This window comes from Haliotis cracherodii, unplaced genomic scaffold (genome assembly GCF_022045235.1).
Source record: "Haliotis cracherodii isolate W230 unplaced genomic scaffold, xgHalCrac1.p SCAF_4, whole genome shotgun sequence".
In the NCBI taxonomy this organism is placed as follows: Eukaryota; Metazoa; Mollusca; class Gastropoda; order Lepetellida; family Haliotidae; genus Haliotis; species Haliotis cracherodii.
In genome coordinates, this window is record NW_027266297.1 from 66,050,470 (window position 1) to 66,072,873 (window position 22,404).

General features: G+C 43.1%; 1 protein-coding gene across 1 annotated transcript; it reads right to left on the reverse strand.

Moving 5' to 3' along the window:
* Window positions 1-482: 482 nt before the first annotated feature.
* On the reverse strand, window positions 483-21,185 carry LOC139478403 (uncharacterized). Its single transcript, XM_071260848.1, has 17 exons — window positions 21,119-21,185; window positions 19,343-20,021; window positions 18,736-18,892; window positions 12,656-12,680; window positions 11,412-11,432; window positions 9,986-10,061; window positions 9,140-9,204; window positions 8,015-8,091; window positions 7,166-7,253; window positions 6,499-6,572; window positions 5,192-5,228; window positions 4,487-4,584; window positions 4,141-4,266; window positions 2,774-2,925; window positions 2,091-2,226; window positions 932-1,059; window positions 483-771 (listed from the first exon to the last, which is right to left on the reverse strand). Exons 1-17 carry the CDS (start codon window positions 21,183-21,185, stop codon window positions 483-485), a joined length of 2,295 nt encoding a protein of 764 aa, XP_071116949.1.
* Window positions 21,186-22,404: the final 1,219 nt, after the last annotated feature.

A 22,404-nucleotide genomic window follows, 5' to 3' on the forward strand; every position in this document is an offset into this window, starting at 1 on the left:
GGAGGTAACTCTTGTATAACAATAGTTCCGTCAAAGTGTTACTGCAAGTTTTATGTTCACTGCAATGAAAATATCACTTTACACTTCAGTCTTTCACACTGAAGTCTATAATAAAACCAGATGAAATTGATCTTTCTTCAGCTATGTTTATTAAATATTCGTTACTGAAGCAAAGTAACTCGATCTACGTCACAAATAAATTATTTGAAGACTGATAGCAAAACTTTAAAATGTTATAGAATAAGTTACACAACATCAGTTTATTTTGTTTTAAAAAACAACAACTTTTTTTATCATATTTCGTCCGCCCTCTCTCTTGCTGGTTAAGGTTGTAAATGAGAAACACATACAAGATATGGATGGCCTTAAACGAAATTTACCAATACAGTGCACTGTCCTACTTATCACTACACACGCACAGTATGAACAAAATATGTATTCAAGGAACTCTGGATTATGTGGCAGAACGAAACAGTGACTTGTCACTCGTAACCTGTCTCCTGTATCCTGTCACTTGTACCTAACAGAGGCGACACCCAACTCATCCTTCCTCCCTCGTCGTCCGTCTTCTCTTCCGGGCTCCTCTCCTCGCTTGTCTTGTCTGTTTCACTAGGCAGCAAGGGCATCGTTTCACAGACCACGCCACAGACGCCGGGGAGAGAGGCCGCATCTCCACTTCTTTGTTGAAGCTGACATGCCCAGTGATGGGGAACATTTTCATACAGGACATCTTCTTCATCACTGTCAATGTATGAAATGTCCATATTGACCCTAAAATCAAAATCAGCTGTACAGTACAATATTTTGCATTTAATTCACTCACTCACTCACTCAAGCACTTACGCACTCACTCAAGCACTCACTTACGCACTCACGCACGCACTCACTCACTCACTCACTCTATCACTCACTCACTTACTCACTCACTGACCTGTGCGTATTATTAAGCCGGTTCCAGCATGTCTCACACTGGATGTGTACTGGCTCCATGGGACGAGTGAAGGTCTGTTCACATTGCAAGGCATCCAGGAGAATGCTGTGTATGAATATATACTGCTCCTGAAAATACATCACACAAACTCAAACTTTCGAAATTTAATAAACATTAAAAGTTGAAGTGTTGTACTTCAGGAATACAACATGCATATTGATCCCGAACCGATATTAATAGTGTCAGGACAACGTAAAACACATCGTCAACATTTGATCATGTCCTCAAAGATAGCAATTTAACCAAAGTCCTTGTCAGCATTAACATTGGAACATTTTTAGCCCGTTTGTTTTCTGTTAGAAGTAATGTAATAATATTATTCACTTTATAACGATCGTGGAGACTAAACGGTTCTGCTGAATTTCTGCACACTTGGGTCAACATATTTTGAGGAGGAAAAATAGGAAGAAAAACACCGTCTGCCGTTGACCTGACCCTGTGGAAGGGCGTCACAGCAATGTTTGCCGCATGCATAACCATTGGTCACCTTCCACCTCTGGTTGTACCAACAGTGTCACAGGCGAGAAATCTTGTGTAACGTATGTGGTCAAAGGATTTCCGTGATAGTATTCTTAAGGTGTGATGTGGTTTTAAACGTGAACAAAAACGTGAAACACTCTTGATACCTCTTCCTTGTTTCACAAAGAACATTGCATTTTTATTCCGAATTAGGGGGTGCGAGTGGCCCAGTCGTCTAAGGCGCCGCGATTCGATGTGCAGAGTTGCGTCCGTTGGACACGCCAGAAACCTATGATTGTGGGTTCGAATCCCGGTTCGCCCCGATTATGTTTCTAGGTTTGTCAGCACCATACCCGTGCTCCTGGGTTTCACCGAAGTGGTAAACGTCTGAGACCTGGATAACTTCGGGCTTTCCTCCCACAATAAGCTGATACGCCGAGATATTACTGGAATCATGTTAAAAGCAGCGTAAACCCAGCTCACTCACTCACTCACTTATTCCGAATTACCTACTCTGATAAGGGATTAACACCTGCAGATGCTGTTTGTTTGTTTGTTTGTTGTTTAAGGCAGACGATATGTTATAAGTTCGCAGGACTTTCAGTCAGACATTTTAGAATTCTTTTAGTAATAAACTAACTTTTGTCTGAACCATTTTCATCCTCTTCCTACGGAAGTGTTGCACACAGTTGTAGACACAGACTCGACCCTCGCTCCTCGCCTGGTCCAGTAAGTAGTCCAACGCTAAGAAAGTCCCAGTCCGTCCAACACCTGCACTGCATAGGACAAGAAACACAATGAATACTTTGATTGGCATTTAGAAGTTGGGAGAGCATGAATACATGACACGTTTTAATGGAAAGCAACTTATTTTATTCTTTGTGCGACATTTCAGAGCCCCTTCTTGCTTCACTATTCACCTGATGAAGGAACAAGAAGTAGCTCTGAGACGCCTAACAAAGATTAAAATAAGTTGCTTTCATTAAAAAATGTCATGTATTCAACACAATCAATTGCTTCAACAAAAACGAACCTGCATATTCGTCAAATCCATTACTGTGTGAAAAGTGTGGATCGTACATATTGATAACAAAAGTCAATGCCATATTCCATTTGACAGAAGAACTATTCCAAATATATTAATTCAAGAACTTTGAATCATTGCAAGTTACCAATTCTGACGACAGATGTGAGCATATGCTGCCGCTACACAAGTTAAGGGCAATGTCATCGTTAACGATTAAGTTGTGTGTGTCTACTAATAAGATACATACGTTTTTCTTATTGTACGTGAAATAGATATTTGGAATAAATATCTGTTACCTGCAGTGAACCACTAATGGCCCTGACAGTGGTAGTGCCGTGTCCTTCACTACTTTGTGGAAGTGTAATAGTGCTGTAGTGTCCCTGGGAACCCCGTGGTCGGGCCACTGGGTGAAGTGGAACTGCTCGATCACTCTTGTCTCTGTACCTTCCTGTAAGGACATAAAACAGCAAGGTTTCAACCGGTGCGGAGAGCACACTTACATTGGTAGGGGAAGGTCGATAGGTTGTAGGTATAATTTGTACTATATGGCTAGTGAGTGGACGGGTAGCTATCCCGCCTACTATAGGACCAGGGGGTGGAGGGTGTAGCTCTCCCACCTACTATAGGACCAGCGGGTGGAGGGTGTTGCTATCCCGCCTACTATAGGACCAGGGGGTGGAGGGTGTAGCTCTCCCGCCTACTATATGACCAGGGGGTGGAGGGTGTAGCTATCCCGCCTACTATATGACCAGGGGGTGGAGGGTGTAGCTATCCCGCCTACTATAGGACCAGCGGGTGGAGGGTGTTGCTATCCCGCCTACTATAGGACCAGGGGGTGGAGGGTGTAGCTCTCCCGCCTACTATATGACCAGGGGTTGGAGGGTGTAGCTATCCCGCCTACTATAGGACCAGGGGATGGAGGGTGTAGCTATCCCGCCTACTATAGGACCAGGGGATGGAGGGTGTAGCTATCCCGCCTACTATAGGAGCGTAGATAACCCAACGACTACATCGCCAGGGTGTAGAGTTTGTAGGTAACCCAATTGCTATATGGCCAGTGGAAGGAAGGTGTAGGTAACCCAACGAGTATATGGCCAGGCATTGGAGGTTGAAGCTGCCCGACCTGCTATATGGCAGATGGTCAGAATCGGAGGGTGTTGGTCACCTGTCATCCAGATTGCCAGGGATCGGATGGCGGAGGTCAGCTACCTCCTAATATGCCACGGAGCGGAGGGTGTAGGTCACCTATCTTCCAGAAGGTCAGGTGTCCAGGGAGCTCAGAAAATAGGTCATCCAACCCCCATATGGCCAGAAACCTTCCAAAAAGCCACCTACGTTCATAAAGGCCACGCGGCGGAGGGTGTGAGTCACCTAACTTCTAGGTGTTCAGGGAGCGGAGGGTGTAGGTCAACTTACTTCCAGATCGCCATTGAGTGGAGGGTGTAGGTCGCCTACCTTCTAGGTGTTCAGGGAGCGGAGGATGTGGGTCACCTAACTTCCAGATGGCCAGGAAGCGGACGGATGTTTCAGGTCGCCTACCTTCCAGATCGCCATTGAGTGGAGGGTGTAGGTCGCCTACCTTCTAGGTGTTCAGGAAGCGGACGGGTGTTCCAGGTCACCTACCTTCCATATGAACAGGAAGCGCTGGGTGTAGGTCACCTACCTTCCAGATCGCCATTGAGCGGAGGGTGTAGGTCTCGTAGACTTCCTCTTTCGCGCACTGAACACTTATACTGCCGTACATCGTGGACTCAGAGCTGCAGAATGGCCAGTACCCGTAACACTTAAACTGAGAGAATGCATGATATATATACACATAGGGTTATTAATGTAGTAGTACTATTATTTGCTCATAATACCTAATGTGATGACATCATGGCGAGTAAAGATTTTTGCATTGGCAGTCCAAAATATATTTGCACTTGAACGTCGTCGATATCATTACTTCATGGTAGGAGACGTCTTGATTATTATTATTTTTACAAGAAGCTGACATAATGTACTCTGACCTTCCCCGACTCCATGAGGTTAGTAACCATGACAATCTTGGCGGTGTTCAGCTGCCATATCATCCTCCAGAAGTCGTTCTTTGTGTGTTCCAAGGGCCCTGTAGAAAGGTTTTCAAGGCTATCTATAGCAAATACGTTGCATGTCATTCCATGGCATTTGAGTGGTTAACCAATCTGTCCTGTCCTTATATTTTAATTCAACAAAACAAATAATTAAATCACTCCCACTAGCGGACTTTTGATTCTTGATTGGCTGATAATAGAATGGGCGGGGCTTGTGTTGTATTATTGCGCTAAATGATGTCACCGATTTCGTACTTTTGTTTTTTTGTGTTAATGATGAAATAAGCAGTCTGTCAAGTTATTATTGTTGACGTATTTATTCAAATGAATTGACTTTAATATGTATTAGTGTTGAGAGTTTGGAGTTAGAAACCTAAAAAACGGTTTACACGTTTATATGCGGCCATAAACGCAGAAAATATTGAAGTGAATTCTTAACTATGTCCATATAAAAGCGAAAAAAGAATTTCCGTAATGATAAGAGTTCGTTGTTCTGTTCCGATTGACATGAGTATTGGCACAGTCATATTGAATTAAAAAGCCATTTGAATGTCGACACGAGTATGTCCATTGGCAGTATTATTTTATGTGTGGAGATGACGAAGAAAGTAGTTTACCAAACCCATGAAAATCTCCACGTACCTTGGGTTGCAACATAGCGGGTCTGGTCCATGTATCCCTGTGGGGGAGAGAGTCTCCATGAGTAACTGTGTAACTCCCAATACATTATTAAGCGAGTTTTGTTGAGCTGTGAGCATTATTCCAGTAATATCAGACCGCCTCCGTGATCTAGTGGTGGAGCGTCCGCCCGGAGAGCGAAGGTCAGGGGTTCGGTCCCCGACCGCGTCATACCAAAAGATGTTAAAAGATGGTACTTGTTGTTACCCTGTCTAGCGATCGGCTAAAACAAGGAGCCAGTACACTGTGTATGAGTGGGGTATTCATGTTAAAAATGATTTAATCCCTTAATGAGTTATGCCGAGCGCCAGACAGAGTATTAACAAGTTCCATCTTTTAACGTTTGTTTGGTATGACGCGGTCGGGGATCGAATCTCGAACCTTCCGCTCTCCGGTCAGACACTCTACAACTAGACCGCTGAGGCGGTCTCACCACGTGTTCCTGTGTAGTGAAGTGTAGCGGTGCCGGTCAAAGACGAGTACAACCTTGGAGAAACCCCCGAGATCGCTGTGATGCTTCCCAACTAAGTACCGTTATAAGGACGAGTCTGGGGTTCGAATCCAATTACTCATTCCAAATACTAGAACCACACTAAATACGAGAACTACTGTGACACTAAATACAAGAAACACGCTAAATACGAGAACCACTGTAAAAAAAGAAGCATCACACTGAATACGAGAACCACACTAAATACAAGAACCATAATAAATACGAGAACCACACTAAATACAAGAACCACAGTAAAAAAAAAGCATCACACTAAATACGAGAACCACGCTAAATACAAGAACCACAGTAAAAAACGAAGCATCACACTGAATACGAGAACCACGCTAAATACAAGAACCATAATAAATACGAGAACCACACTAAATACAAGAACCACAGTAAAAAAAAAGAAGCATCACACTGAATACGAGAACCACGCTAAATACAAGAACCATAATAAATACGAGAACCACACTAAATACAAGAACCACATTAAAAAAAAAGAAGCATCACACTGAATACGAGAACCACGCTAAATACAAGAACCATAATAAATACGAGAACCACACTAAATACAAGAACCACATTAAAAAAAAAGAAGCATCACACTGAATACGAGAACCACGCTAAATACAAGAACCACAGTAAAAAAAGAAGCATCACACTAAATACGAGAACCACACTAAATACAAGAACCATAATAAATACGAGAACCACACTAAATACAAGAACCACACAAAATCTAATAAGAACCAAACTAAATTGTTTCATAACTTACATCTATGTAAGAGGCGTTGATGTAGTCGCTGTCATCCTCATTTTCAATCTCAAGGGGCACTCGTGTAGCATCAACTGTAAATACCAAAAATAACATCTCATGCTGTTTTTGTGGCAGGATTGAACTGTTTCTCTGCAATAACGGCGATAACAAAAGCAGTTGGTCGGACACGCGTGTCTAATAAGCAAATGGGACATGCATTTTATCAAATATCTATCCGCCATGTCTGTTTGATGCTACTGTTAAGGAACACGTGACATGGAGACTATTTCGAAAATTTGGTGATAAAGCTAACCAACATCAGAGAAAAGTACTCCGTGTGAATCTGTATGTTTTAGATATGATTAAACCTCGAAATTGAATGTGAAATCGAAAACGTCAACGCCAGAGACAACCAGTCTCGATTATCCACTAAAACAGACTCAGTTTGGCGCAGAAGCAAAACAGTGAACACTATTCTTATGGATCGCTGGAAAAATGGTGATGACACCTGGAGTTCGCGAAAAGGATCAGCAACTCATAGATATCCATAACTCCAATTTCGAACATTTACTCAATGTAAAGGTTCCAAAATTCTACCTATATGAGATAAATTAAAGTAAGAATAAATTTCTTTTGTAAAAATGACTCTTGATAAAAGAGTACAGCAGGATATATAATTACATACATGGCAGGATATCTTTGTATCTGTTCTTCCCTTCGTTTTCGTCCAAGGAGGCACAATCTACTGGTTTTATATTTGAAGAAGGCAGTTTCTAAAACAGAAACATAATAGCTTGTAGTGTTTACAGCCGCAGAGAGCAATATGTCATGGAGAAAAATGCTTGAATATTGACTTGGCAAAAGTTGGTCGGGTTTGAGACACAGAATCAGCCGATTCATACAACACTCCCCGATCTATATATTAGGGAGTTCCATGTGCAGGTATGTACCTTAAGGTCCTAGGTGCCGTTGTACAACACAACCTTAACGCTACGACTGTCGTAAGTCTATGATATGGTATGGGAGTAACGATCACCTTAGCGCTAAGATCGCTTCGTACAACGGCACCCGGGTGTGTGGTTCGAATCGCACATCCATCCTATGTTAAGATCCCTTGCTGATAAACATTATATTTGCACCAAGGACGTAAGCCTCCAAATTTTAGCAGCGTTAACCACAGACAACCAACTCGCCAAATGGCAACACATTATTTTTTATCGTACGGTTGAGTGAGTGAGTGAGTTGGATTTAACGTCGCTTTTAACAATATTCCAGTTCTATCACGGCGTGTCAGCTTAATGTGGGAGGAAAGCCCGAAGTGATGCAGGTCTCAGGCGTTTACCACTTCGGTGAAACCAACGAGCTGGTATGGTGCTGACAAACCTAGAAACATAGTCAGGGCGAACCTGGATTCGAACCAACAACCATAGGTTTCTGGCGTGCCCAAGGGACGCAAATCTGCGGCAATTAGACGACTGGGCCCCCCGTGCCCCCCGTACGGTTGATGATATTCAGAACCTTGAAGTATACCTACTTTAAACTCCCCCTCCATGACCTCCTTCGACGTGTCCCCGTTCAGCTCATCACACATGTCCCCGCCTAGTGTATAGACTGGAAGATTGACATATGATTAATATGTACGGAATGCACACTTAGGTTGCATGTATAGATTCGTTTGCAGAATTTTCGTCTTATCCTAATGTTAAGTCTCGTTATGTGTCTTACATTTTCCGGTCACGAAGACATGCAGATTAACATGTATGTAACTTCGAAAACATTTCAAGGACGTTAACTGACTATTAAAGTACAGTTTCTAACCTTGCCGAACTAGGCTGGAATTCCGGAGTTACATTTTGGCTGCATTAACAAGTCTATGCATGGTCCAATCAAAATCGCGTAACGAACTAGTCACATGTTTCGTAAACAACATAGATTTCAACATACAGATTTCGGTCGACTGCAGGATTTGCAAAGTATGTGTACAGATATTTTCATCGTAATAAAGGTGGTCGAGTGATCTGATGCACTTCGCGGGGTAAGACCCGTTTTATTACAATATACATATTGTTTATCGATCAGATCGTCTTGATTGGGCGCCGCCATTTTGTTTGATGCCAATGCAAGTGATACGAGAGGGGAATCTGATTGGTCAATAGCAGGGACGTAGAAGTGACATAACTCAGGAGAATGGACACATGTCATACTGTCCTGTCCAAATATGAAGCCAAGGAAGTCGATGTAAGTGATATGCCATGATGAAACTTCACATGAAAAAGGCATAGCTCTGAATTTTCCACATGCACATACATGAAACTACGTATATAACGAACACGCTTATAACGAACTGACGGATATAACGAACTTACTTTTTGTCCCGACCTTTTGCTGTAGTTATGCTGTATATATGCGTGTAAAGAACTACGGTTATTACGAACTAAAATTTGAGTTTGTTATAACCGTAGTTTAATGTATTTTTTCAATTGGACCTCGAAAATGGTGGGAAATTAAATTTTGCACAAATAGTTTTATTAGATACATTTTATACTTTTGGTGACAAGATCCTTTGATTGGGTCAAAATAAGGTATAAGGAACTCTCAAAAGTCATACTTACACCATATCGATTAGTTTAGATCGAGTGTCTATTGGCTATATTCTTACCCGAACACGATGTGTAAGTTGGATTAGGAGTTCCTTTTTGGTTCTGTTGTCTTCCTTTGCGTCGCCTTTGTTTGAAAAAAAAGGCACGTGGTATTATTATACATGTCGTGAAATCCGCAAGATGGGCGTAGATGATAAATAAACAAGACAACGTAAAGCGCGATCCCTTCTTCGTTGCGGGGTGGGTACTGTTGAGCGTGACACGCATAGGGCTGACGATAAAAGTTCCATAAATGGTTTCAGGGACCAACATGGAACGACATACCCTTAATGACATGGTCCCTACTTTACGTTGCCTTAACGGTAAACGGTCATTCGTCACCACTCGCCCCTTTCCGTAACCTGCAAGAAGACTCATCCCCCTATCGTTGAATATAATGTGCGAAAATACGACAAACCAATCAGAATCTGCGTATGATTTCAAGTTCTTCATCAAAGAATCCCTCAGAAATCATTTTTGATTTTACATATGTCTTGCATCTAAAAATATACCCATGACACAGTTAAATGTGTTCGATCATACTGTATAACTCCGCATGTCCAGATGTGCTTTAAATTGCATCTGAAATATATAAAATATATGGGGAAATATATGTGAACCATTACGCAACGAGTTGACAATTGTTTTAGGTATGCCCGTTTGCGCTAAGACGGAACCCGGTCTCAAAAATGGCCATGAGAGGGAAACGAGTCGCTATTCTGCTTGTCCCGGAATAACACGAGTTGGTCACGAATGGGTGAACGGTAAAGCATGCAATGAGGCTTATATTAATGTTATTCTGCTTATGGGCGTGGTATTCTCTAACTGGAGTCTCGGAGTATACACGAATACAATGAACTGCGCACCTTCTGTACACGATGACAACGAGGATAAGGATGGCGATGGCGGCAAGTACAACACACGTGGCTCCAGCTTTGGCTCCTGTGGCTGAAACAAACGTGTTCATTACATACCGGTTAGATGGTCATGATCAAGTCACAAAATACATGCACAAATATATCTCGTATGTATTGGCCTCTTGCTAACACCTGTGGCTGTCTGCTGGTCATTTAAACAGTGATTCAGTATCTAAATATATTGACTCAAACGCTTGGGAAGACAATGGCAAAATAAATGTGTGTGTGTCTGCGTATGTGTGTGTGTCTTGGTTTTATGTACGTCTACCTGTGCATGTCTGCATGTGTCTGTGTATGTGTGTATCTGAGCTTGTGTGTATGTGCGCGTATGTTTCGCTCTATGTATGTGTGACTGCGTCCGTGTGTTTGTGTGTGTCTGCGTATGTATGTGTGAGTCTGTGTGTCTGCGTCTGTGTATGTATTTCTGTATGGGTATCAGTGTGTGTGTGTGCGTCTAATTGTATGTGTGAGTCTGTGTGTCTGCGTCTGTCTATGTATTTCTGTATAGGTATCTGTGTGTGTGTCTGCGTCTAATTGTATGCGTGAGTCTGTGTGTCTGCGTCTGTCTATTTATGTGTGTGTGTGTATGTCTGCGTCTGTGTATATATGTATGTGTATGTCTTCGTCTTTGTGTATTGGTGCGTATTTGTGTGTGTGTGTGTGTGTGTGTGTGTGCCTGCGTCATGTGTTTGTGTGTGTCTGCGTCTGTTTCTGTATGTGTATTTCTGCATCTGTGTGTATGTGTGAATATATGTTTGTATCTGCGTTTGTGTGTATGTGTGCGTATGTGTGTGTGAGTATGTGTGTGTGTCTGCGTCTGCGTATATGTGTATATGTGTCTGCGTGTTTGTTACATTGTATATGCAAGTAATGTTATTAAATGTAAATCGTTTGGGCAATCGCATTTAGTTTGAACATATTCTTTTGCACATCTTCCGGAGGCCAGGGAGCTAACTGACTATAAAAGTCAAGTTCCTATCCTTGCCGAACTAGGCCGGATTTTCGTGAATTTCGTGACTCGATCGGCTATTACGAGTGCTGTCCCTTCTATGTCCCTCCTATTGACCAATCAGATTCCACATCTCATATCACTTCAAACAAAATGGCGGCTCCCAGTCAAGACGCTCTAATCGATAGTCAAGATCTACTTGAGCGCCTTGATTATACACATACATAGATTTGGAAAATATCGATCGTAGCGTCACCAGTGGCTATTACGAGTTATGTCCATTCTATGTCCCTCCTAATTACAATCACATTCCACCTTTCGTATCACTTGCATTTGCTTCAAACAAAATGGCGGTGCCCAGTCAAGGCGATCTGATCAGTAATGAAAACCTATATTGTGATCAAACGGGTTTTACTTCGCGTTTACGACGAGTTGGCGGTACACATGCTTTGCAAATCCCGCAACCAATCGAAATCTGCACGGCGGTAGCAATGTTGTTTAGGAAGCGTATGTCGATTTGGACAAAGACTCGTTAGTCCAGCCAAAAGAAAACTCCGAACTTCTAGCCAGTTTCGGGTGGAAACTCGACTTTTATAATCAGTTAATTCCCTTGCCTCGGGAGGATATCCTTTGCATCTATCTAACAGCGTTAAATGAAGTCAACTTTACGGAGACAATCAGTGGATTCGACTGTTGTGTATGTAGCGGCCATAAAATTTCCGAGTCCCGAGATGGGATGCAAACCACGGACCTTCTGATCCGAGGTCGGGCACCTTGTCCACATTACCAAAGAGGTTAACCCTGTCAGCAAGCTGACAAGGTAAGGATGTCATCTGTGGGACGACTCCACACCCTGCTACATGGACAACAATGTCATCTGAATTTAATTATAAATTTGGGGCGCAGGCAGTCTTTCTAATCATCGAACTGCCAGTCAATGTCTTGAGTCTGTATCCGGCATACCAAATACATCATTACAGGCATGTCCACAAGAAGGACGAAGGCCAAATGAGACCCTCCAGACCCGCTAGACCCTCTAGACCCTCTTGACCCTGAACCTCTAGACCCCCTTGACCCTCTAGATCCTCTTGACCCTCCAGACCCTCTAGACCCTCTAGACCCTCTTGACCCTCTAGGCCCTCCAGACCCTCTTGACCCTCTAGGCCCTCATGACCCTCTAGACCCTCTAGTCAGAAGAATGTTTGCTCTTCCTTTAACAGCTGTACTGTACAAAGTGCAAACTAGTTTACGCTCTGTTCCGTTGAAAAAAGCAAATTATACACTTAGGGGAACATGAAATATGATGTAAATACAAAGTATTAAAGAACAAAGATAACTTCCTGTGACGGAACGTTTATGTCTGAAAAACTACGTGCAGTTTGCACGTGCCTCACACAGTTAGCGCCAAACACATCTGTAGATGTCATTCCTGATTTAGACACTTTAAAGGAAGGCCGATTAATCTCTATGGACCATTATTTCTGTCAATTATTGATTAACTTTGCACTTCCCTGATATGCGTGGTCGTTTCTAGCGACGTCGAAATGAACCTCAAGCCAATGACAACCTGAGATCACATGAGAGTTGACAGGTGTCACTATGACCGACCGAATCCCACTCCATATTGTGTAAAGAAGGTACCATCTGTACCATCGGGTCAACATACTGACACCCTTTGTCGTCCCCTTTGCAAGGCTTTTTCAGGACGAGAACGCCCTCGATCACCGTGCACTGATCGCAAATGCGATCTAGCAGCACACCATCCATAGAATGCCTGGAACATTATAGGGTGACGTGGGCGTCAACGTCATAGGTCGCCGACGACGATGGCTTACCTGGGCAAGGCGCTGCAAGAGGGGTGGGACAAGCTCCCTCAAATCGCTATTGGGAGACTCATAAGCGGTATGCTCGTCGAGTGAATGGATGTTAGACAAATCGTGGCGGTATTTCGCACTACTGATCCAGAAACGTCAACTTTGAAATTTCCCAACTTCTCCTTGTCGCGGGCGTTCATAACATCTACTGTCATACATCACTACAAGTTGTAATGTGTTCCCAATTTGTTCATTATTATCATAGAACTATTACTAGGAAACCAATATATGTTACAATTTTGGAAATTCTAAGTTATTTCTGAGTATTCCCTACCCTTTTGAAGAGTAAATTAAAGGAATGTGTGCTGATGGATGGGTATACGAACAGTAAGATGACTACACCAAGCGATCGTCCATGTTTCGTCATAAACAGTAGATAGGAAAACGAATTTAATTTGTATGAAACGCGATCAAAACGTCTCTACCATAACTGTCATAATACGACCCTACCCATTTCTATCAACGTGAACAACTGTATTCATAAGTACCTGCTATGCCACCAACAACTTTAATTTTACCTCACTGTAACCCGCCCATAATAGAATGATACATCCCTGTAAAGCGACCATTACTGTCACAATACATCCCTGTGAACCGACCATAACTGGCACAATACATCCCTGAACCCGACTATAACTGTCAGAATACATCCCTGTAACCCGACTAAAACTGTCACAATACATCCCCGTAGCCCGACCATAACAGTCACAATACATCCTTGTAAAGCGACTATAACTTCACAATACATCTATAAAAAAACAAATTTAACAGTGACAATACATCCCTGTGAACCGACTATAACTGTCACAATACATCCCCGTGAACCGACCATAACTGCCACAATACATCCCCGTAAACCTAGAAAAACTGTCACAATATATCGCTGTGAATCGACTAAAAAGTGTCTCAATCAATCCCTGTAACCCGACTATAACTCTCACAATACATACCTGTAACTCAACTAAAACTGTCACAATACATCCCTGTAACCCGACTATAACTCTTACAAAACATCCCTGTAACCCGACTATAACTCTTAAATCAAATTCCACCTCTCGTATCACTTGCATTTGCCTCAAACAAAATGGCGGCGCCCAGTCAAGGCGATCTGATCAGTAATGAAAACCTATATTGTGATCAAACGGGTTTTACTTCGCGTTTACGACGAGTTGGCGGTACACATGTTTTGCAAATCCTGCAACCGACCGAAATCTGCACGGCGGTAGCAATGTTGTTTAGGAAGCGTATGTTGATTTCGCAACGCGATTTTGACAGGACAATGCATAGACTCGTTAGTCCAGCCAAAAGATAACTCCGAACTTCTAGCCAGTTTCGGATGGAAACTGGACTTTAATAATCAGTCAACTCCCTTGTCTCCGGAGGATATCCTTTGCATCTATCTAACAGCGTTAAATGAAGTCGACTTTACGGAGACAATCAGTGGATTCGACTGTTGTGTATGTAGCGGCCATAAAATTTCCGAGTCCCGAGATGGGATGCAAACCACGGACCTTCTGATCCGAGGTCGGACGCCTTGTCCACATTACCAAAGAGGTTAACCCTGTCAGCAAGCTGACAAGGTAAGGATGTCATCTGTGGGATGACTCCACGCCCTGCTACATGGACAACAATGTCATATGAATTTAATTGTAAATTTGGGACGCTGGCAGTCTTTCTAATCATCGAACTGCCAGTTAATGTCTTGAGTCTGTTTACGACATACCAAAGACATCATTACAGGCATGTCCACAAGAAGGACGAAGGCCAAAGACCCTGTTGACCCTCCAGACCCTCTTGACCCTCTAGACCCTCCAGACCCTCTAGACCCTCTAGACCCTCCAGACCCCCCAGACCCTCTAGAACCTCTAGTCAGAAGAATGTTTGCTCTTCCTTCAACAGCATTTGGAACTGTACAAAGTGCGAACTAGTTTACGCTCTGTTCCGTTGAAAAAAGCAAATTATACACTTAGGGGAACATGAAATATAATGTAAATACAAAGTATTAAAGAACAAAGATAACTTCCTGTGACGGAACGTTTATGTCTGAAAACACTACCTTCAGTTTGCACGTTCCTCACACAGTTAGCGCCAAACACATCTGTAGATGTCATTCCTGATTTAGACACTTTAAAGGAAGGCCGATTAATCTCTATGGACCATTATTTCTGTCAATTATTGATTAACTTTGCACTTCCCTGATAGACGTGGTCGTTTCTAGCGACGTCAAAATGAACCTCAAGCCAATGACAACCTGAGATCATATGAGAGTTGACAGGTGTCACTATGACCGACCGAATCCCACTCCATATTGTGCAAAGAAGGTACCATCTGTACCATCGGGTCAACATCCTGACACTTTTTGATGTCCCCTTTGCAAGGCTTTTTCAGGACGAGAACACCCTCGATCACCGTGCACTGATCGCAAATGCCCACCTCCAGCAGCACACCATCCATAGAATGCCTGGAACATTATAGGGAGACGTGGGCGTCAACGTCAATGGCCGCCGATGACGATGGCTTACCTGGGCAAGGCGCTGCAAGAGGGGTGGGACAAGCTCCCTCAAATCGCTATTGGGAGACTCATAAGCAGTTTGCTCGTCGAGTGAATGGATGTTAGACAAATCGTGGCGGTATTTCGCACTACTGATCCAGAAACGTCAACTTTGAAATTTCCCAACTTCTCCCTATCGCGGGCGTTCATAACATCTACTGTCATTCATCACTACAAGTTGTAATGTGTTCCCAATTTGTTCATTATTTTCATAGAACCATTAATAGGAAACAAAATATGTTACCATTTTGGAAATTCTAAGTTATTTCTGAGTATTCCCTACCCTTTTGAAGAGTATATTTAAGGAACGTGTGGATGGGTATACGAACAGTAAGATGACTACACCAAGCGATCCTCCATGTTTCGTCATAAACAGTAGTTAGTAAAACGAATTAGAATTTTGTATGAAACGCGATCCAAACGTTTCTACTATAACTGTCATAATACGAACCCACCCATTTCTAACAACGTGAACAACTGTATTCATAAGTATCTGCTATGCCACCAACAACTTTAATTATGCATCACTGCAATCCGACCAAAATACAAACAATACATCCCTGTAACCCGACCATAACTGTCACAATACATCCCCCTTAACCTGACTATAACTGTCACAGTACAGCCCTGTAACCCGACTAAAACTGTCACAATACATCCCCGTAGCCCGACCATAACTGGCACAATACATCCCTGTAACACCACTATAACAGTCACAATACATCCTTGTAAAGCGACTATAACTTCCACAATGCATCACTGTGAACCGATAATAACTGTCAAAATACATCCCTGTAAACCGAGAAAAACTGTCACAATACATCCCTGTAACCCGACTATAACTGTTACAATACATCCCTGTAAACCGAGAAACACTGTCATAATATATCGCTGTGAACCGACTAAAACTGAAACAAATGCATCCCTGTGAACCAACCATAACTGTCACAATACATCCCCACAAACCTAGTACAACTTTCACAATACATCCCTGTGAACCAACAAAAAGGTGTCACAATACATCCCTGTAACCCGACTATAACTGTCACAATATATCCCTGTAGCCAGACTATAACTGTCACAATACATCCCCGTTACCCGACAAAAACTGTAACAATACATCCCTTTGAACCGACCATAACTGTCACAATACATCTCTGTAACCTTATTATAACTGTCATTATACATTCCTGTAACCTGACCATAACTGTCATTATACATCCCTGTAACCCGACCATAACTGTCATTATACATCCCTGTAACCCGACCATAACTGTCATTATACATCCCTGTAACCCGACCATAACTGTCATTATACATCCCTGTAACACTACTATAACTCTCACAATACATCCCTTTAAACCCACTATAACAGTCACAATACATCCTTGTAAAGCGACTATAACTATCACAATACATCACTGTGAACCGACTATAACAGTCACAATACATCCTTGTGAACCGAATATAACAATCACAATACATCACTGTGAACCGACTATAACTGTCACAATACATCTCTGTAGCCCGACTATAACTGTCACAATACGTCCTTGTGAACCGACTATAACTGTCACAATACATCCCTTTGAACCGACCATAACTGTCACAATACATCCCTGTAACCCGACTATAACAGTCACAATACATCCCTTTGAACAGACCATAACTTTCACAATTCATCCCTGTAACCGGCCATAACTGTCAAAATACATCCCTGTAGCCCGACTATAACTGTCACAATACATCCCTGCAGCCCGACTATAAGTGTCACAATATGTTCTTGTGGACCGACTATAACAATCACAATACGTCCTTGTGAACCGACTATAACTGTCACAATACATCCCTTTGAACCGACCATAACTTTCACAATACATCCCCGTAAACCAAGAAAAACTGTCAAAATATATCGCTGTGAACCGACTAAAAAGTGTCACAATCAATTCATATAACCCGACTAAAACTCTCACAATACATCACTGTAACTCGACTAAAACTGTCTCAATGCATCCCTGTGAACCGACCAGAACTGTCACAATATATCCTCCCTGTAACCCGATTATAATAGTCACAATACATCCCTATGAACCGACCATAACTCTCACAATACATCCTTGTAAAGCGACCATAACTGTCACAATACATCCCTGTGAACCGACTATAACAGTCACAATACATCCCTATGAACCGATCATAACTCTCACAATACATCCTTGTAAAGCGACCATACCTTTCACAATACATCCCTGTTAACTATAACAGTCACAATACATCCCCTGAACCCGACTATAACTGTCACAATACATCCCTGTAACCCGATTAAAAAGTGTCACAATACATCCCTGTAACCGGACTATAACTGTCACAATGCATCCCTGTGAACCAACCATAACTTTCACAAAAAATCCGCGTAACCCGACCATAACTGTTACAATACATCCCTGTAACCCGACTATAACTGTCACAATACATCCCTGTAGCCCGACTATAACTGTCACAATACATCCCTGTAGCCCGACTATAACTGTCACAATAGATCCCTTTGAACCGACCATAACTGTCACAATACATCCCTGTAACCGGCCATAACTGTCACAATCCGTACGTGTAACTCACCCAGCTCTCATCATCAGACTATGCCCCTCTGTAACATCGCACTTGTCCCCTGTGTAACCTGGTTTACAGCTGTAACAATACATCCCTGTAACCGGCTATAACTGTCACAATACATCCCTGTAACCGGCTATAACTGTCACAATACATCCCTTTGAACCGACCATAACTGTCACAATACATCCCTGTAACCTGCCATAACTGTCATAATACATCCCTGTAACCGGCCATAGCTGTCACAATACATCCCTGTAACCGGCCATAGCTGTCACAATACACCCCTGTAACCGGCCATAACTGTCACAATCCGTACGTGTAACTCACCCAGCTCTCATCACATTCAGACTATGCACCTCTGTAACATCGCACTTGTCCCGTGTGTAACCTGGTTTACAGCTGTAACAATACATCCCTGTAACCGTCCATAACTGTCACAATACATCCCTGTAACCGGCTATAACTGTCACAATACATCCCTTTGAACCGACCATAACTGTCACAATACATCCCTGTAACCTGCCATAACTGTCATAATACTTCCCTGTAACCGACCATAGCTGTCACAATACATCCCTGTAACCTGCCATAACTGTCATAATACATCCCTGTAACCGGCCATAGCTGTCACAATGCATCCCTGTAACCGGCCATAACTATCACAATCCGTACGTGTAACTCACCCAGCTCTCATCACATTCAGACTATGCACCTCTGTAACATCGCACTTGTCCCCTGTGTAACCTGGTTTACAGCTGTAACACTCCCCCATGACTTTATCACATCCATCTCTACAGTTGGGGGGACAGGTAACATTACACTTGTCCCCCATGTAACCTGGCTCACAGCTGCCACACTCCCCCGTGATCCTATCACATCCATCTGGACATCTGGAGGAACAAGGTGTTCTGCAGTGTGGGCCGTAATACCGGGGATCCTGACATGGTCCTGTACAACCATCGCCATAACGTTCTAACCCGGAATCCCAACGGATTATTCCATGTAGACTTTATGTTTATATGGCCCTCTTCAATCAGTTTCCGTATTCCAAAGTAAAGACAGAGAAACACAAACTAATCCCTATCGTATTTCTAGTATCACAACTGTCACAACCCCCTCTCTTTGTGACACCAGCAAGTGCACAACATAACTACTTTCGAAGTGTTTATTCCAATGTGGGATTGAAATGAATAAAATAATATGTGTACAACTTACGTATCAAGATGCATCCACCGTCTTGATGACATCCTTCCCTACAGGTGATAGGACAGGAGATATTACAGTACTTCCCACTGTTCCCTGCTTTACAACCCTCACACTTTCCGATCTCCCTATCACATCCATCGCTACAGTTGGGGGGACAGGTGTCATTACAATTATTCCCTCTGTAACCCGAGACGCAGCTGTCACACTGCCCCGAGTTTTTATCACATCCATCTCTACTACAGTTGGGGGAACAGGTAACATCACACTTGTCCCCTCTGTAACCTGGCTCACAGCTGTCACACTCCCCCGTGTCTTTATCACATCCATCTCTACAGTTGTGGGGACAGGTAACATTACACTTGTCCCCTGTGTAACCTGGTTTACAGCTGTCACACTCCCCCGTGTCTTTATCACATCCATCTGTGCAGCTGGAGGAACAAGGCGTTCTACAGTGTTGACCGTAATACCGGGGATTCTGACATGGTCCTGTACAACCATCACCAGAACGTTCACACTGTGTACAGGCTGTAGGACAGTTCACACCACAGTTATCTCCCTTCTTGCCGGCCACACATCCCTCTGTACACACAACACGGGTGTTGTCCATCTGACAGCGAGAGTTGAGACAGGTGTCTGGACAGTCATGTTCACACTGTTTACCATAGAACCTGGAGTCCCGACACTGGAGACACTCTCCAAATGACGTCACACTACAGCGAGGTAGACACACACCGTCAACACAGGTCACGTTGTTACCGTCACAGTTGCTGCATGGTGTGCTTGCTGAGGATGCTGTGATATAAATTGGCAGAACAATCATAGATACACACATACATTGTTAAAAATGATATAACACATTTCTTAATACAACAAAATACATGAAAACTACATACATGCATACATGGTAATTTGATTCCGCCCTTCGGACAATGCACACTTTCTACACTTATTAAATCTGTTGTTCCTGATATCTTACTAAATATTAAAAATAAACAGAACGGTTACTCTTGTCGAGATAAAGTGCCGGGGAAAAGAAAATATACACTTGAAAACTGGATTTAATCTAAAACTTGCACAAGTTACTAGGCTGAACACAGACACTTGCTGTGACATAATCGTTGATACGATGCGACCGCCTCCGTGGTCTAATGGTAGAGCGTCCGCCCGGAGAGCGCAAGGTCCGGGGCTCGATCCCCAGCCGCGTCATACCAAAAGACGTTAAAAATGGTACTTGTTGTTACCCTGTCTGGCGCTCGGCATTAAGGGGCTAAAACAAGGACTGGTCGGCTCGGAGTCAGTATACTGTGTCTGAGTTGGGTATTCATGTTAAACTGCAGCATGATATCTCAGTGAGCTAGCACTATTAAATCGGCATCAGTCCGGACTAGTTCAAGCAGACACACACACACACACACACACACACACACACACACACACACACACACACACACACACACACACACACACACACACACGTGCATGCACGTCGCTTTATAAGTGCAATAATCTTTGACGCGACGTTAAACCCCATTTCACCTCACCTGATACGATGCATGCAGTATGGCCTCTGATACCCGTATCAAATACATCACCATCGAATAACCATTTCTTGTTTGTATAATTATTGCCACCCTAAAACCCACATTAGTGTATACTTGCTTTTGCTGGCCAGCTAATTTCAAGTACAGTAGGGGCGGTTGGGTAGCCTAGTGGTTAAAGCGTTGGCTCGTCACGCCGAAGACCCGGGTTCGAATCCCGACATGGGTACAATGTGTGAAGCCCATTTCTGGTGTCCCCCGCCGTGATATTGCTGGAATATTGCGTAAAGCGGAGTAAAACCAAATTCACTCACTCACTCAAGTACAGTATATTACGTCATTAAATCTTACTGCATGGGATCCTTGGACCAATCAGGATGATAACAGCGGACAAGGTAGCGAGCCACGTGGCCTGCATTCTATCCCCATGGACACGGCGTCGACCTGGATGGTAAACAATACAGGGATGTTCCATGTACAGCCTTGTCTCCACTCATACCCTGTATGCTGGAGAGGGGAGGGGTACAGGCGCCAGGGAACCTGCAACAGAGTCACACAGCCAAGTGTATCGGTGCTTTCTTTTTGGAAACCTAATACCGATTTGGGCGGTGTTTATAGATTGACGACTGGCCCATAACTAAGAAAACATACCATCGTGTCTGCTTGTGCCAAGTCTGTAACGCAATAAAAAGACCAGTTGTTCTCTCAAATCCGCTTAATGAGGGAGGAAAGCCCGAAGTGATGCAGATCTCAGACGTTTACCACTTCGGTGAAACTAACGAGCACGGGTGTGGTGCTGACAAACCTGGAAACATAATCGGGGAGAATCGTGATTCGAACCCACAATCATAGGTTTCTGGCGTGTCCAAGGGACGCAGCTCTGCACATCAAATCGCGGCGCCTAAGACGACTGGGCCACCCGTGTAGTGTCTTTGAAGGCTGGTTCTAACAAAACCAACAATTGTGAAAGTGTTTTCGAACCCACATTGTCGCACAGCAGCTTTTGCAAGTCGAGAGGTGTGAGAAGAGGCATTGTCATGAAGTAGTAGAACTCCAGCAGTCAGCATCTTTCGTAGATTTTCTTTAATATAATCTTTCAGGCGATGAGGCAAATCAGCATAGCAGGCACCGGTAATCGTCTTTTGACTTTCTAAGTAATCAACAAGGATCACACACTTTGCATCCCAGAATACAGTAGCCATAACCTACTTCACTGATCTTGAAGACTTTAGTTTCTTTGTTGCCGGAGAAATAGGATGGTGCTCTTCAATAGACTCGGGATCAAATTGGAAAACCCATGTTTCATCACCCGTTACTAATTTTTTTTTGGAATTTGACAAAATCCTCTTCTAAATTGTTTCTCCTAATGTCAGTTCGTTTTACCTCAAGATCAGAATTTTGAAACTTTTTCACCCAACGAGTAGATATCTTATTCTTATGTAAATGTTCATGAATATGATTTTCAGTGGATCCATTTTTTAGACCTGAGTCTTCCTTAAGTTCAGCAATGGCAATATGTCTATCTGACAGCATATGTTTTTCTATCTCCTTGATTGAATCTTTATGGATGGAAGTTGAGGGACGAGACCTGGGGTCATAATCCCAGCCTTAAACATAACGCTCAACAGTTGGATAGC

What these genes read in the sequence shown, in the direction of transcription:
- LOC139478403 (XM_071260848.1), bottom strand. Translation starts at nt 21,185, where the DNA reads ATGCAGGCCACGTGGCTCGCTACCTTGTCCGCTGTTATCATCCTGATT. An exon ending in TCATGGAGGGGGAGTTTAAA is followed by an intron (nt 7,254 to 8,014) that starts GTAGGTATACTT and finishes TTTCTGTTTTAG; the next exon opens with AAACTGCCTTCTTCAAATAT. An exon ending in TGAAAATGGTTCAGACAAAA is followed by an intron (nt 1,060 to 2,090) that starts GTTAGTTTATTA and finishes ATGTATTTTCAG; the next exon opens with GAGCAGTATATATTCATACA.